Source organism: Lagopus muta, chromosome 14 (genome assembly GCF_023343835.1).
Source record: "Lagopus muta isolate bLagMut1 chromosome 14, bLagMut1 primary, whole genome shotgun sequence".
In the NCBI taxonomy this organism is placed as follows: domain Eukaryota; kingdom Metazoa; phylum Chordata; class Aves; order Galliformes; family Phasianidae; genus Lagopus; species Lagopus muta.
In genome coordinates, this window is record NC_064446.1 from 10,545,611 (window position 1) to 10,560,988 (window position 15,378).

Below are 15,378 nucleotides of genomic sequence, written 5' to 3' on the forward strand. Positions count from 1 at the left end.
CTACCCATGAACAGCTGCCCTTAATACTTCTCAAATACATGAGAAAGAAACCAGCCCTTCCCCAGGAATATCTAAATGATGGCATGCTGTGATATGGTGTTACCCTCTACTGTTACGAGATTGTCATGAATTCATGAAAAATAGTACCTGAATGAAGACAGAATTTTGTGAGTTTCCCAGAGGAGCTTTCGGATCTCAGCTCCCAAAATTAAAAAAAAAAAAAGGGGGGGGGGGGGAAAGAAGGCGGGACTCTTAAAGTTTGAAAGAGATTAGTATAAGAATATCTGTATTTTGTTACAGCAGGTAAGGGAGGAAAGTTCAGATGGAAGTTCTCCAACCACCACGAGAGTTGGCTCTTATTTGGAGAGCTGGACCAACCAATTTCTGAGGGCTTGAGGTTTTTGTCTGAGTCTCAGAGGAATTGGAGTACAGAATGCACGTAGAAAAGCCTTAGCTGCTCTGTTTGGCAGAAACTGCGCAGCTACCAGTAGAGGAGGACATTCAGCAGCACCCAAATAGGCAATGAATATTCATAGATAATGAGCACTCATTACATTTCAATTTGCTTTGCTGGCCACTGTGTCACTGATACAATGGCTTCATAGGGGAGAAGAATGACATTAGGATTATAGAAATGCTTGCTAGATGTTACACTGTATGGAGGTGAAGTTTTGCCCAATGTTATTTTTCTAACCTTCCAAAACGTGCATGAGTAAATGACAAGATATTAAGTTATTGTAATGGGGTTGGTATTATTTCTAAGCAAATTCCTCTACCTTAAGTGTTTTATTATAGGATATCTTTGTTGTATTGAGGAGAAATACTTTTTCACTCCACTCCCTTACTGATATGGGCAGAGTACAATGGAAAGGATTTTGTGAACTGTGATTTGTACAAGAAGGCCAAGAGCCAGTGATTTTTTGAGAATTTATTTGAATATATTGTCAAAAGTCACGATTATCAAAGAATGGTGCAGATATCTGGGCACTTGCAAGTATTTCACACTAAGCACCCCAGTATTTGAACAGACCAAAGCAATCAGTGCTTATGAAAAGTCTCTGTAATCATTATGCCCAGAGATATCAACCAGCTGAGTGCTGGCAATCTAAGGATTCCCACCTAACTGTAACGTTGAATATTCTGATTCGATAACTTCACAAATAATGAACTCAGTAATTTTGCATCTCAGGTTGTTCTCTCACTGAACCAAGAGAAGAGCAGTGTGAGCATTTATGTCTCTCTATGGCTGTTGGTCTCAGGGTGCCTGCTGAGTGTTTCCGCAGCAAAATGAACGTTTGACAAAGCTCCTCTACTTTCAAGGAAATGATTTAATAGTGTAAACCAGGAAAATGTTGCACAAAATGGAACCCACCACAGCGGGTTGTTTGGAATGGTTATTCTAATGTGAGTTGCCATCTGAAAATTATTAATGTTAGTAATAAAGAATACAAATAAGCTGCTAATAATTAATATTGGAATGGAGTGTGTCTGGCCTAAATCCAGAATACAGGATTTTCAGGAGTGCAACGCGCTGGGGAAAGTGTGCTTTCATTAAAGCCAGTGGTACAACTTCATAACCTGGTTTTGAAAAATCTCAGCCCAAGCTGTTTGCTGAGCATAACCAGAAAGCTTTGTGTGTCACAATTAGTCCTTTCTGCTTCCCACCTTCGTTCCATGAATTTATAGTTCTCTTTGTGACAAAACAAATCGTCAGTGTGAAAGTGACTGTAACATAAGCAGTGTTGGTTTATGACCTCATGGAGTGAAGTGGGTAGAGTTAGGATGTTTATTAAAAAGATCAAGAAAAAGGTTTATGAAAAATTCGTTTAAAGTATTCCATTTTGAATCTATTTCTCAAAAGTACTTTAAGCATTTAGGCCTGAAAGTTAAGGTGCGGGAAGGCGCTGAGATGCTCAACAAGATATGACCTTTATAAAGTGAGTGCTTAGCACCTCCTGACCTTCTGGTTTTGCAGGTCAGATGGTCAACCCAAAGTGTAGATACCCCAAAGCAATCCTCTGCAAATTTCTGGGACACAAAGCCAAAGTTCCGAAGCACTGAAGTGCCTAAAGCTTCATTTAGATGTTTAGTGGTATTGAAACCACTGGACAACTGCATGCTTACAAGAACCTGATCTCAAATAATGCACGAATCTATGTACTTTTTAGTGTATTATTTATTCAAGTGTCTATTAGCAAGAGAAGGAAACTCAGAATTAATTTTGTTTGGTTAATACCTTGTCATTATGGCTTTTGGGGAACTTTCCCAGAGCTTTTATACCTACTCCATGCCAAAGCAATGTGTGTTTCCCACAGAGGTCCCAGTGTGTGCTGTGCAAAGGCAGCAGACGTGCTGGATCTCCCTGCTGTAGGGACTGCAAGTACAGCTCACATCGCTGTTTGCTGAAAACCCAGGCTTGCGTATGGAATTCATAGGCTTGGTGTTATCTGATCTTTGCTGAGAGAGAGGACCAGAACTCTGAGGTAAACTGCAGGACTGACCACAATGCTGCTAGTCTTTCAAACTGTGGCTTCAGTTTGTTGGGGTTTGAGGTGCTTCGCTGCAGTGCATTCAGGTGAGAGCATCACTTGTCTTCCGGGGCTCTTTGAGGAGGCAAAATGTAATATCTGATGAGGTTTGACCCTTTGTGGCGGAGTGACTTGTTAGGAGCCCACTGGGGAGAAATATCTCATGCAGCAGGAAACCTTCCTGGAATTAAGACCTTGAAGGATCTGTAGGTGCTGCCTTCTCATCACTGAGGCAGACAGAGGTGTCCACTGGAAAGTTCAGTATCAGCTGCTAAGTATTTCATAGTATTTCTTACAGGGCTGCTTCTGGCTGCTTCCTACGTAGGCTGAGGTCCCTCAGTACTTTTGGGAACCAAGAAGGAGCTCCCAGGTCTCCAGGCATCCAGAGATTTCTGCCTGTTTCTGCTCATCATATAACGGAAAGAGGATGCTGATTCAGGCAGCCTGACTCACACAGCTGGAGCTGCAGTCTGATATTACACACGGTGCAATGCCTGAAGTAGAAGACCTGAATATGGCCCGAAATAAATAAGCATAGAATGACTTTATCAGACACATTGAAAGAACAACTTCTCTAAGCATTTGTAGGCTGGCGTCCAAAGTATTCACTCCTCAGATTTTCAGCATGCTGGTTTTATGTAGTGTCATTGCTGGACAGATACTATGAACTATAAATATATTTTTATGCCGGTGTTTTTGCAAGTAAAGCCGAAATGGCTGGGAGGGGATGCTTGACCCTGCATTCAGCACAGCACAGAGAACAGAGGAGGAAACAACAAAGGGGTCTCAGTCTTTGCAGAGCAGATGGGGATTCTGCTTGAAATTGGGTATGTTACCTTATCTCCATCACTGTCCTGCTGCCATCACAAACATGGGCTGAACATTATATTGCGTTCCTGAAGTAAACCTCCCAAATAACAATAATAGTAACAACGGTATTGATCAAACTACTTTGTTTCCCACTCCAGGTAATCATTAGTTTGTAGTGTGTTTCTGGCCAGGACAGCAATGTGCTGAAGCCTTCGCATCACTGGGATGCTTTTCTTCTAGCATCACCACATTCCCTACCTTTTCCCCTGCCCCACGGCCTGGAAACCCATCCATAGGACGTGGGTCTGTGCTGGCAAGCCTGTGTAACCCGTCACCGAGACAGCCCAAGCACAGTTTCTGCACATGATGAATATGGATCTTTGCTGCATCTGGCAGGCTGCAATAATGAATGCAGTAGACTGTCATTAATAGATAATAAAAGCGGAAAGCAACATTAATGGGAATAAGCTTTCCTTGTACTGGGACTGATTATTACTTTTTTGTTCTTGGCCTGTGACTGGATCGGGACACACATAACAGCTACCAACGCTGTGTGCACGCATGTGTTTTGTTGTTGCTGCTTTTTATCTGGAATATTTAACCATGATATCTTCAAAGTGCAGTTGTGTCATACATTCTCACACGCTAATAGATTTCAAAGATGAAGAGCCTTGCTGCTTTACATTTAGTCATGCCTTCATCTGTAAATTTATGGCAGTATTATGGTTTAATGAATTGAACAAGTCCCAGAACAACAACAGAAGTGCTTTTTTTGTTTGAATTTAGATGCTGCATACTTCGCTCTTCAAACGAATAATAAAACCAATATGTTTCTTTAGCGGTAGACTTCAGACTAACTTCATCTCACGTTACTAATCATGTACTCGAGGATATGTGTGCGTACACATGTGAATGTGTGCTAAGAGGCTCTTCCAGCCGTGGTGCTGACATAGGCTGAACATTCGTATTCTGATAGTGGTAGGCAAACCTCTGAGAACAGATGGAGCAGAGTTCAGCACAAAGGTTTAATCCTATCAGGATGATTCCTGTATGGCCATCTGGATAATCCGGCGCACACATTCAGTGCCTGTTAAAAATACGACGCAGGCCAAGATTAGCGTCAGAGATTTTCCACTAGACTTGTTCATATTTACTTTATGATTTTCAGGCTCCAGAAAATTGCATCACGGAGCAGCCTGTGATTGTGAGAGAAATCAGGCAGGGAATAAGAACTCTTAAGGTACTTGAATTTTCCTTGGAGTAACTGGATTACAGACATTCCTTGTCTCTGCCACAACTGCTTTGCGTTTCTGCATTCGCTATTCTGTTTCTGAAAGTCCCATTACTTCGAGGTCTCTGTTGTGGGCAGACTTTCTCAGTTCTGCTGAACAAAGAGACTTCAGCTAGAAAATAATTTTAGTCTGAGCTCCTGTTTTTATCCAGATGAAATAAATTATTAGTACAGAATCTCTCTTAGTGAACCTCTTACTGTTGTGCTATGTAATGCAGCGGGAGGCTTGTGGCTGATTTGGGGGTTAGATTTAGGTTTAATCAGTACTAATATTTAGTTTGGGGTAGTGACAGTTTTGATTTAGGTGGAACTCTGTGTTTCATTTACGATAATTTCTATGTATTACAGAGCATCTTTGGCTAAATCTTGCCAGTGTGGCCATAACATTCCTGTGTGCCTCTGAACACTGAGACGTGCTGCTGTGGCACTCAGGATGCTGGGACTGTTACACCTTTCAGGGACTAGGTGTCGTGACCTGGGAGCTTTTGTCTAATCCTGTATGCTGCCTCTGGAAAGATTTACTGTGGGACATTTATGGTTTTATTAAGGAAGATGAGGAAGAATTTTTGTCCCCGGTTTGCATGATGTTACCCTGAATTCCACTCTGCATCATCAGAAAATAGAGGGAATTAATCCAAAGTAATGATGAAATAAAACATGAATTTAGAAATCCTGCCCACCTGCCTTTCGTCTAGGTTAAGAATGCAGCAAAACAGTAAGCCAGAGGGCTCAGGTTAAGCAAACGCTGGGTCCCATCCTATAAAAGGCTTTTCTGGTTCAGGAGCCCGGTGAGCAGCACTGAGGGACCAGGCAGTCAGTAGGGTTTGGGGTATGCGAGCTATGCAGTGATGTTTGTTTTGACATACTTTTAAGGTTGACTTATTTTACACATTTTGGGCTTCCATTTGCAAGGTTGGCTTCATTCTCACCCAGGAATTGAATCAGTGCAATTATTTTTAAACTTTAGTGCACTTAAAAAGATGCAGTCTCCTTTCTGGACATGCTTATTGTTTTTTAAAATAGTCATATTGGCTTAGCAGGGCCCTGTAACTTTATCAACAGAAGATAAATCAATAGGAAGTAGTTGAAAGTGAAACAAGGGATATAGGATTTTTTCACTGTTTTACTAATGCAGCTTTTGAAGCACACCTTCATATAAAGCACTGCAGTCCTCTGCATATATATCCCACCATAGTGCCCTACGTGCTTTCAGTGTCCCGTCTTTTAGAAACAAATGTTTCTCCTGACCCTCTGTGAGTGGCTTTCCTGTACCTTGGATGGAAACTGAAGTGCATTAATTTGGGAACGTGTTGTGAACTATTCTGTGGGGACAAAGCATGCCCATCCATCCCTGATGGAGAAACGAATGCTGCAGCAGTCACCTAGTTGGTACGTAGGTCTTTTGCCAGTTGTGGAGATGAAGCACTTCCAAGGTTTTGTGTGCCCTATGTGATATTTTTGGGTGCTCTTTTTCTCTTTCTGATCCAGTGCGCGTGCATTTCCTTGGCACAACCACACTGCCCAAGATAACAGGGGGGCTGCCCTGGAACTGAAGAGTTGTGTCAGTGCTAAGTATGATCAAGGCCAGCCACAGCTGGCACTTTGTGATCGACTCAGAGTAATAATCTTCTAACTTTGGGGGGCAAAAATGATGAATGCGAAAATTTTGGCTTGAAATTTCTTTTTCTTCCTTTCAAATAAATTTTGAGATGCAAATCTTATTCTGAAATAAGAAGTCAGAACGCTCCATAAAAAAAACAGCTCAATAAAATTATTAGGCTTCTTGATGTAGCATATGTATTTCAATAATAAGTATATATGTATTATTAATGTATGTATATATTTTGGCTGAAGCTCTGTGTTGAATAATGAAATTTTCACGTGTTTTCACAACAGTACATTTTTCTTGGAGAATTTATTATTTGCCGAACAAACATGACAGAATTTCCTTTTGGAGGTCAAGTTTTACTGACTGGCAGCGAGATGCTGAGACCTCGCGCTGCTTTATTAATTTTTGGAAAGCAAGAAGTACCTCCAGAAGTCAAAACCAAACAAATAAACTTCATAACTTCCTCTGTGACATGAAAAGAATGAATGATCATGCAACTCTTGCAATTATATGAGATTACAGTTATTATTTTTTATGGAAAGATTTAAGTAAGTAAAACGCAGAGCGGTTTGGGTTTTTTGGGGTTTTTTTGTTTTGTTTTGTTTTTTTGCAACACACTCCTCATTATTCAGGATTGCTTCCTTTTTCCATGCAATCATGCTTCAGGCAGTGGTCAACAACTGAAAGCTTTGGATGCTCTGAAGGAGAGAAACACAGAGGACTCAGTGAAATGTAACTTTGCTAGCTGAGGCATCAACAAGGATACAAGAGGCAGTGGCTTAGGTATTGATTAGAGGTGGAATATCATACTAAGTAGTTTACATTTTCAATTCTCATTGATGGGAACTGAGCATCCAAACTGTTAGGCAGAAAATCACAGCCTGTAATTTTAGTTTCACTCCTTGAAAACAGAAACAAAGGCAACCTTCCCTCCCTTCCCCCCACCTGGAGGGATTGCACCATGCATGTATTTTTGGCTCAGTGATTTCACCCAGTGCAGGCGTCACAAAACCAGAGGGAGGCTTCCATTTTCAGCAGGGCATTGTAATCTTTAAAGTTTGCAAATGGTAAAGTCCCAAATATCAAGATGGTACAAGGAGGGGGCGGTGGAGCATTACATCCTCGTGCCTGCATTGCATAAAGCTGCATGAGTTATCTCCTTGAGGGGGAAACCTCTGTTACCCTGTTTCCTGCCAGCAGCTGCTTATTGTCAGGAGAGAATAGGAGAGCAGGCTGTGGTATGGAAAAGGAAAGCAGGAAGATCATCACTTTTATTAAGATAAACAGCAAATGCATTGTTTAGCTTAAGAATGAAGACCTAATGCTCTGGTACAATATGTAAAAAAAGCCTGCCACAGTCCCTTTCCCTGAAGCACCCATAATGAACACTTTGGGTCAGTTCTGTGGACGTCTCCCATACAGACCAGTTTGGTAAACTTCAATTCGGTTGCTTTTCGTTGCTTGTGCTGCATACAGCTCCACTCTGGACTTGCCGTGGTAACGTTGCATTGGCACACAGGCTTTGTAGAGTTCATTCTTTTTCAGTGTGCTTGAAGTCAGCAGAAGATAGCTAATCCTGCTTAATAGGAAAGAGAAAATTATTTCTGAAGAAAACCAAATCAAACTACAAAACCAAGCCCCCCAAAAGCAAGCTCAAGCCCTCCCTTGCTTATTTGGTTCCCTTTATCAAACTGAAAAAAATTGGAAAATGATGATTTTCAGTCTAGGGAAAAAAAAAAAAAAACAACAACAACAAAAGAAACAAAACAAACATAAAACCATCTTTTCCCGTGATAAAATAAATTTGCTCGAGTGCTTAATGTTGGAGAATCAACAGTAAACAGTGGTAAATGGAACAACCCCTTTCCCCCATATAAAACCTACATTAATCTGTAATTTGAGAAAATGTGTTTTTCTCTCCTTTTAAAGGAGTAACACACTTTGCCAAACTAGCAGTGTTGATGAAAAAGGCCTTCAGCACTCCAACAGGAGTCCATCAGATGTACTCCAATGTACACCTTCAGCTTCTGATGCCATGGGAGACGAATTTAGGCTCAAGTCATTCTTGAGCACTGCCCTGCTCAGAGGTGCAACCCCTACATGATTTCAGGAGTACCTGAGGGTAGATAAGACAATACAGAAAAGCTGTAGAAATCTCAGTTTGTACTACTGCATCCATATGAAATGGGAGAACCCATTTCCATGTTCATTACATAGCTGTGTATGGTTTTGCTCAGAGCACTGCTCAACTGCCTTCAAAATTCAGTTCTTTATTCCCCAACTTCTTCTGCTGGGCTTATAAACACTTAAGTGGTTTGCTGAAACACAACTTGAATAAGTCATGGTTTTGAGTGCTTAATACTGATTTGTCTTGATCTGAAAATTGGTAGTTTGGTGAAAGTGGTTAACAGGTTGCAGGATCAGACCTATAAGCTGTGGCTTAATCTGTGGCTCATATATTTAGTTAGCCTGGAATTAGGTTTGATCCAAGGGGGAAAAAAAAATAGGAAAAAAAAAAAAAGGAGAATTAAATTTAACTCCAGTACTTTCTCTAATATGAGTTGTAAATTTCTCTGGAATCCCAATTTTAACTGGCTTTATGCAGCTTTCCTTGCATGTCACAATGCCCTCAAAGAGAAGAAAAATAAAAGCATGTACCCCATCATTTAAAATCCTGTTGTGATGCAGCAACTGTTGTCAGAGCCTCATCTATGGAATAATAGAGAATGAAACCACACTTCATGATAAAGACTGCAGGCGAGGTCGTTCTTACAGTCAGTAGCACAAACTGGATATTAATCACAGCGCAAATACATTTCAGAAGCTAAAGAAGAGCAGTCCCAGAGCCCTGCTGATAGCTGTGCATCCCACTAATTCACCTCAGTAGAAATGTACCTCTGAGCTCAATTAACCCCTATCCCAAGGCCACCCATAAACTTTGCGGTAAATATGTTTTTTTTCCCCCTGCCTCTGTTTTCTATCAGTGGAATAGATCATTTCTGTCGGGGGATGAAAAGCTATCTCTGTTTATAGACGTGGGTCCCTCATTATGGATCTAAGTTTGGGGAGGACTTGTACCAGTAGCTCATCAAATTGATGAATTTGGATGCTCAGCTCCTGTCTCCAGTTGCTGTTTGAGGCAGGTAGCTATGCTCAGAAGGAGGGATCTCCTCATACAAGTGCCTACATGCAAGTTGGTTGCTGAATGCGTACAGGAAGCTATGGGATGTTGCTGTTGCTTTGTTATTATTGTTATTAGTATTATTAGGACTGTTATTATTCTCTCTTCCAAGCATTGTTCACAGGCAAATTGGAAATGTGGTAATTAGGCCCTGACTGGTAGTGTAGCATTAGTGTCCTGAGCCAAAGTTCAACACTCTGAAATGGAATTTAAACCAATTAATCTGTTAGATTTTTATCGCTTGTCCGTGTTTTCTCAGCAATTCCCTCAGCACGCGGCCTTTGATCAACTCTCATACAAAAGCTAAAATGTGTGCCTGCTGCTAGCAAGATGGGGCTGACATTAACATGGCACTCATAAAACAATCAGAGCAGTGAAGCCCTCAAACAGACAGGGCATAGTAATATTTAATAAAAGCGCACACATAATCTTCAGAATTAGCATTTTGTGCCTTGCAGTACCTTTGGGAGAAGAGCTTTTATTTGTGGAGTGATCATTATTATAACAAAGAAGAGCTACCTAATAATTTCCACTTTAACTCTGCAATATGCCACGAGCGTTTCTGAACCATTATGCTAAACTGTGGAGGGGTAATCATTTTATTGTCACCGTTTGAAGGAAGAAAAATCCCCGATATATGAGTAGCTAGGGGAGCACAGGAGCACTGGAACCCACTGGTACACGCAGCACAAAACTTTTCCTTCTTGCTCACAGTTTGCTGAGTTGGTACCTATCACCCTTTGTATGGATGATGGCAAGATTTTAGCAGCATGTATTCTAAGGGAACGTGAAGACTTGAAAAGGACGTTGTTCTTGAAATTCATTAAAGTTTTTAGCCTGTAAATCCTTAAAGTTTATTGATAGAGAACTTAGCTTTGAAGGCAGCAGCAAAATTCCTATTGGTTTCCGTGAGTTTGGGACTCTTCCTTCTAAAATCTATGTCTGTTAATTCAAACTGAAGTAGCAGTGCAATAAAATAAGTCAGATGTTAACACTGATTTGTCTTGATAGTATGTGAAGGAGGAGAGCAGCTCATTAAGGCTCATAACCACTGAGCCACTGCAGTGGGTGGATGATGTGACCACATCAGCTTCACAAGGTGTGCGAGGTCCACACCTGCAGTCTGAAGGGTTTTTCCATAGTCCAGTAGAATTTGAAAAGCATGTGTTGACTAATACCAGGCCACAGAGAGTTGGTTTAAAACTCTTCTGATAGTTAGGCTACCAAACTCTTTTTGTTCCAGTTAAGCAAGCTGCCAGCTGGTGTTCTGTTTTCTTTTTAATGTTGATATATAAGAATTTTTATTATAATCTTCTTTGAAATAACAGTCTGTCCACGCTATTCATCCTTCTACTTCATTGCCATTATTGGAACTGGCCTGAAGTCTTTTACTGTGCAATCTTCATTAGTAAAGTTTTGGTTTCCCAACTAAAATCTTTTTGTTCTACAGAACACAAATTTGATGTAGCTTATTTTTTCTATTTGTTTTTAAAACACCATTTCAGAAACGATGCCCTAATGTTACAAAATGTCATCTGATGTGATAATATTTTGAAACAAAATGTTTTGTTTTTCTTGGTTAAAAAGCATTATAGCTAATTTTGGATGGAGATTCTGGAACTTTGTTCCTAAAATGATCTGTACTTTGATTTCTCTTGTGACCAAAACAAAACGTAGAAAAGTTGAGGTCCGCAATGAAAAGACGATTCTGCCTAGCTCTGTTTTTCTAGGGTTGCACAGAAGTAAACACCTTCCAGACAGCGCTTTGAAAGTTGCCAGATGGTTAACAGAAGAAGTATGAAGAGCTGAGGGCCTGTGCTGGCCAGACGTGTGTACCTGAGGCATAAATAGAGCTGAGGTCATAGCATTGCCATCCTCCTGATGTTTCTGCTGCCGATGCTGGCAAACGGTACCCAATTCTTCCATCCTGCTTCCTGGTGCTCCGTGGAAAGGGCCTGGGAAGTGCAAAGAATTTAGTAAGACCAACATTCCAAACAACACCAGCTGTCACAAAGTGGTCATTGTATAAACATGTTTTGTGCCTCCAAAAACAGGCAGCAGTCTGGATGCCTCCGTCAGCATGTCTCCTTGGGCGTCCTTGGGTTGCAGCCATCAGCATGGCTTAAGGACATGATTTAGAAGGCAGTATCAGTGGTAGGTGGATGGTTGGACTGGATGATCTCAGAGGTCTTTTCCAGCCTTAGTGATTCTATGATTATATTTGCCCACGGTGGTGGTTGAGTCATCATCCTTGGAGGTGTTCTATAAACATTTATATGATGTAGTGAAGGACATGGTTTAGTGGGGAAATATTGGTGGTAGGTGGATGGTTGGGCTAGGTGGTATTGGAGGTCTTTTCCAACCTTGGTGATTGTATGACTCTATTCTGTGATTCCTTTGTGGGGAAGCACCTTCATGCAACCCTTCCAATCTGTACAGAGATGTGCATTTTAAGATAAAAGACAGAGCTGTGTGAGGAAAGCTGGGAAGTTCCACTGTTCTTTGTGTTGGTCCCAAGGAAAAATAATACTACATTTTGTGGGAGCGCACAGTGCTCTTGTTGCTCCTCAGGTTTTTCCTGTGGCAGATACAAAACTGCCTTACTTATTAAAAACCCAGTCCTGACTTTTCCTCCTCCTCGGAGATGTCCTGGGCAGTTGCCAGCAGATTCATCGAAGTGCAACATTTATAAAAGATGAGAATCAAACATATAAAGCAGCACATGCAGCCTTACACCTCGCAGTGAGTGTAGTGTAGCTACTGCAGCAGAGATCACAGGACAAACAGCAAGACCTTTGGTGGGGACTGGCAACGGCACAACAGTGTCTTGCATTCATTTTAAAGATGAATTGATTCTATAATTTTGAAGCCTGCATATGTTTTCCGTTAATGGGGTATGGTCTTAAACAGTTTTTATTCACTGGTATTTAGGAAAAAAATGTTGCCTATAGTCTTTAAAGAAAAGTAGCTCATTCCTTAACACATGGGAAAATGGTTATCTTTGGGTTTTATGGTGGTGTGTGTGTCCACAATTGACTGGAAATAGTAGAAAGGGTGTAATTTGGAAGTGATTTTATTTTTTATTTATGAAAAGGTTTGGTTCTGTGAAAGGGCTAGATGGCATTTTGAAAAGCTGCCTTCATTGTGAACCATTGCTATGAGCTCGGCTGAAAGGAAAGCATTTGGTTTTGGACTTTGCAATGGTTTTATGCACATTTTTATGCAAGTAACTTGAATCCAAATTAAACATATTGAAGTTACCTCTGTGTGTGCGCTGCATTTTCATGATGGTAACGTTAGGATGTTTCTTTTGTTAGCTCATGTAAAACTTAATGGCTGTGCTCTGCCAAGTTTGAAGCAGAGTAATGATTTTTTTTCAGCATGTGTGTGTTTGTGTTTTTCACTGGTGCTGGCATCCCCACCAGCTGAAGTAGTGGAAAACTTTGTGCCTGACGCTTAGAACCTTTTGTAGGTGGGAACAGGGTCTGTTTGCTCACCATGAATGCTCTCCATCACTGGTGGTGCAAGTCTGCAGCGGAGCCCACAGTAACACTACTGAGGGTGACTCACCAGCTCCCTTCCCAGCTCCCTCTCATGCTGCCTGTCCTGCCCAGGGGATGAAGGAAGGCATTAACTCCAACCAAGCGGAACCCCACTAGATAATCATAAAGATGCACAGTGTCTCTTTAGCACTTTATGTCTGGAGCACTTTAAGGCACGCTTCTGTGAATTAATGAATTTACTGTCCTTATGTTTAAAGCGAAGCAGGGCAGGGGCTGTGCCACCACTCAGCAATGTTAAGTAATTCATGGGTGCAAGGGTTCTATCTTGGATTGTGTTAATATGCAGGTGACTTTCATACCTCCTGTTTTCCTACTATATCCTTTAATAAGTTTATGAAAGCTCTCCCTTGAGTATTTCAGCAAATATTCAGCATTACAAACCAAACAAGCCTTTTGACCAAATGGCAGTGGACAGCCAAGTGCCAGCAACTTACAAGAAGAGGTTTATGTGCAGATATATGCACAGCTAATGAAGCTGTGTTGATTGACACCCGAATGACACTGTAGCTGTAGTGCAGGCAATGGCAGCCTCTCTTGTACTTTTCATGGAGCCAGCCTCTTCTCTGAGCTCAGGAGTGGTTCACATCAAAAGGAAAAATGTGTCTTTCCAGCAGAGGCTGACTGGTGGAATTTTGCTGCTCCTTAAGGTATCTTTCTTGTGGCTAATGAAATTGTTCAGATGCTCTTTTTACTTCAAGCAGTATCTAAGGATGTGGCATCATAATTCTCTCTCCTGTATTTTAGCAAGGAGAAGTAGGTAGCATTTGAGTTGGAGTCGTTTGTTTTCATCAACCTATACAGCCACCCTGAGACTCAACAGCTGAGAGTTACCCAGTGCTTTTTGGCCTGCTCAGGTTGTTTTTACAATAGTGTTATTCCATTGGGCTCAAAACAGTTAAATTCTGATGTACTCCAGTACTGCAGAGGAGGAGAATCAGCCCGTGGATGTTTTTATTGCCCTACCCCACCAGTATATAAAGCTGACAGTGCTTCAGCTTTCATAGTCTTAATACAGATGATCTTACACCTAGATTTGAGCTTTCTCCTTTAAGCTCTGCTTGAGTTTTCAGCATCCCCTCAGGAGGCACTTAGTACATGTGTTGCCAAGAAAGTGGCTCATGAAAGTGGTGACAGACTGTATGAATAAGGCGAAATGCATTGCACACACTTCTTAATTACCCAGTAGACACAACATAAGTGGAGTGACGAGGTGGCAGGATGGTGGTTTCTAGCTTTGTGAAGTTTTTTCTGTAGTTGCTACAGCATTATGCAGGGCAGGGTGGTTTAATACCAGAACAACTTGGATCTGATTGCAGATAATGTAAAGAAATGGTGAGGGTTACACCCTTTGGTGGTTTTTTTAGCCAGTATTTTCCATAGTATTTCTGGGAGTTTCCTTGATTAATTTAGGTTATGATGGATAATAAACCAAGCTCACTGAAGATTGTTTTATTAATTCAGGCATTCTGCATTTCATGTACAAAAAAAGTAGAGATTTGTTCTAACTTCCAGTTGGTCTCTGCTCATCATGCTGTGATCTATTATTTATCTATCTATATTTATATATAAAATATATTACCTTTTTCTAGGCTTATAAAAGTTATTATTTTTTTTCAATGTGGATAACAAACCCAAACAAATTAATTAAAAATAAAAATAGCTTCCAAAGATTGGAAGCTGGAGGTCATGGAAATGTACTAAAAAGAACACAATTGCTGAAATCCTTGTGTTACCAAGGGGGGAAAAATGAAAGCTCTTTTTATTTTATTTTTCTCAATTCTTCCATCATTAAAATCTGGTTCTAACAGCAGAATACTTCTCTTTTTCATGTGTGTTGAAAAGCAGCTACACCATGTATCAAAGCCATCAGTCCAAGTGAAGGATGGACTACAGGAGGTGCCACTGTCATCATCATAGGAGACAATTTCTTTGATGGGTTACAGGTCATCTTCGGCACCATGCTGGTTTGGAGTGAGGTAGGTGTTGTCTGAACGGTAATGTCTGATAGCTTTGTCTAGCTTACAGCTCTCCTGTCCTTTTTCTATGCCACATGCTAAGTCAGCAACAAATGCTTAGATATGAATCGTTTCCTCATTCAATTTTATGTAAATAATTAGTCAAATGCACCTGTGGCAGAACTACATTATAACCAGGGGATTTGCATCCCCTCTCGCTGGCTCAGAATTTGGTTCAGTGTCTTTTTTTTTTTTCCCTCAAGAAAAGGAAAGGATAAATGTCTGTGTGAATAATTCTGCATTTTGCACTACAATAGCTAGAGGCCCACAGGAAACAAACGTTTAAGTGATCCTGCATTCCAGGGAATCTGGCTGCTTGTAGCTGCAGCTCAACTGAGTGGAGATTGCAGAAATTCAGCACCTCTGAATGGCATGTGCTGA

The 15,378-nt window shown here is 40.9% G+C and overlaps 1 protein-coding gene across 7 annotated transcripts in view; it reads left to right on the forward strand.

Annotated features, from left to right (window-relative positions):
- Positions 1-15,378, forward strand: part of EBF1 (EBF transcription factor 1) — a 268,717-nt gene that overhangs the window by 181,931 nt on the left and 71,408 nt on the right. For 5 of the 7 annotated variants that reach the window (XM_048960858.1, XM_048960861.1, XM_048960859.1 and 2 more), the window contains one exon: positions 14,825-14,958. In XM_048960858.1, coding sequence (XP_048816815.1) covers positions 14,825-14,958 — 134 coding nt within the window. The remainder of the gene's footprint in view (positions 1-14,824; positions 14,959-15,378) is intronic. The other 2 variants (XM_048960862.1, XM_048960860.1) reach the window with 1 other exon arrangement.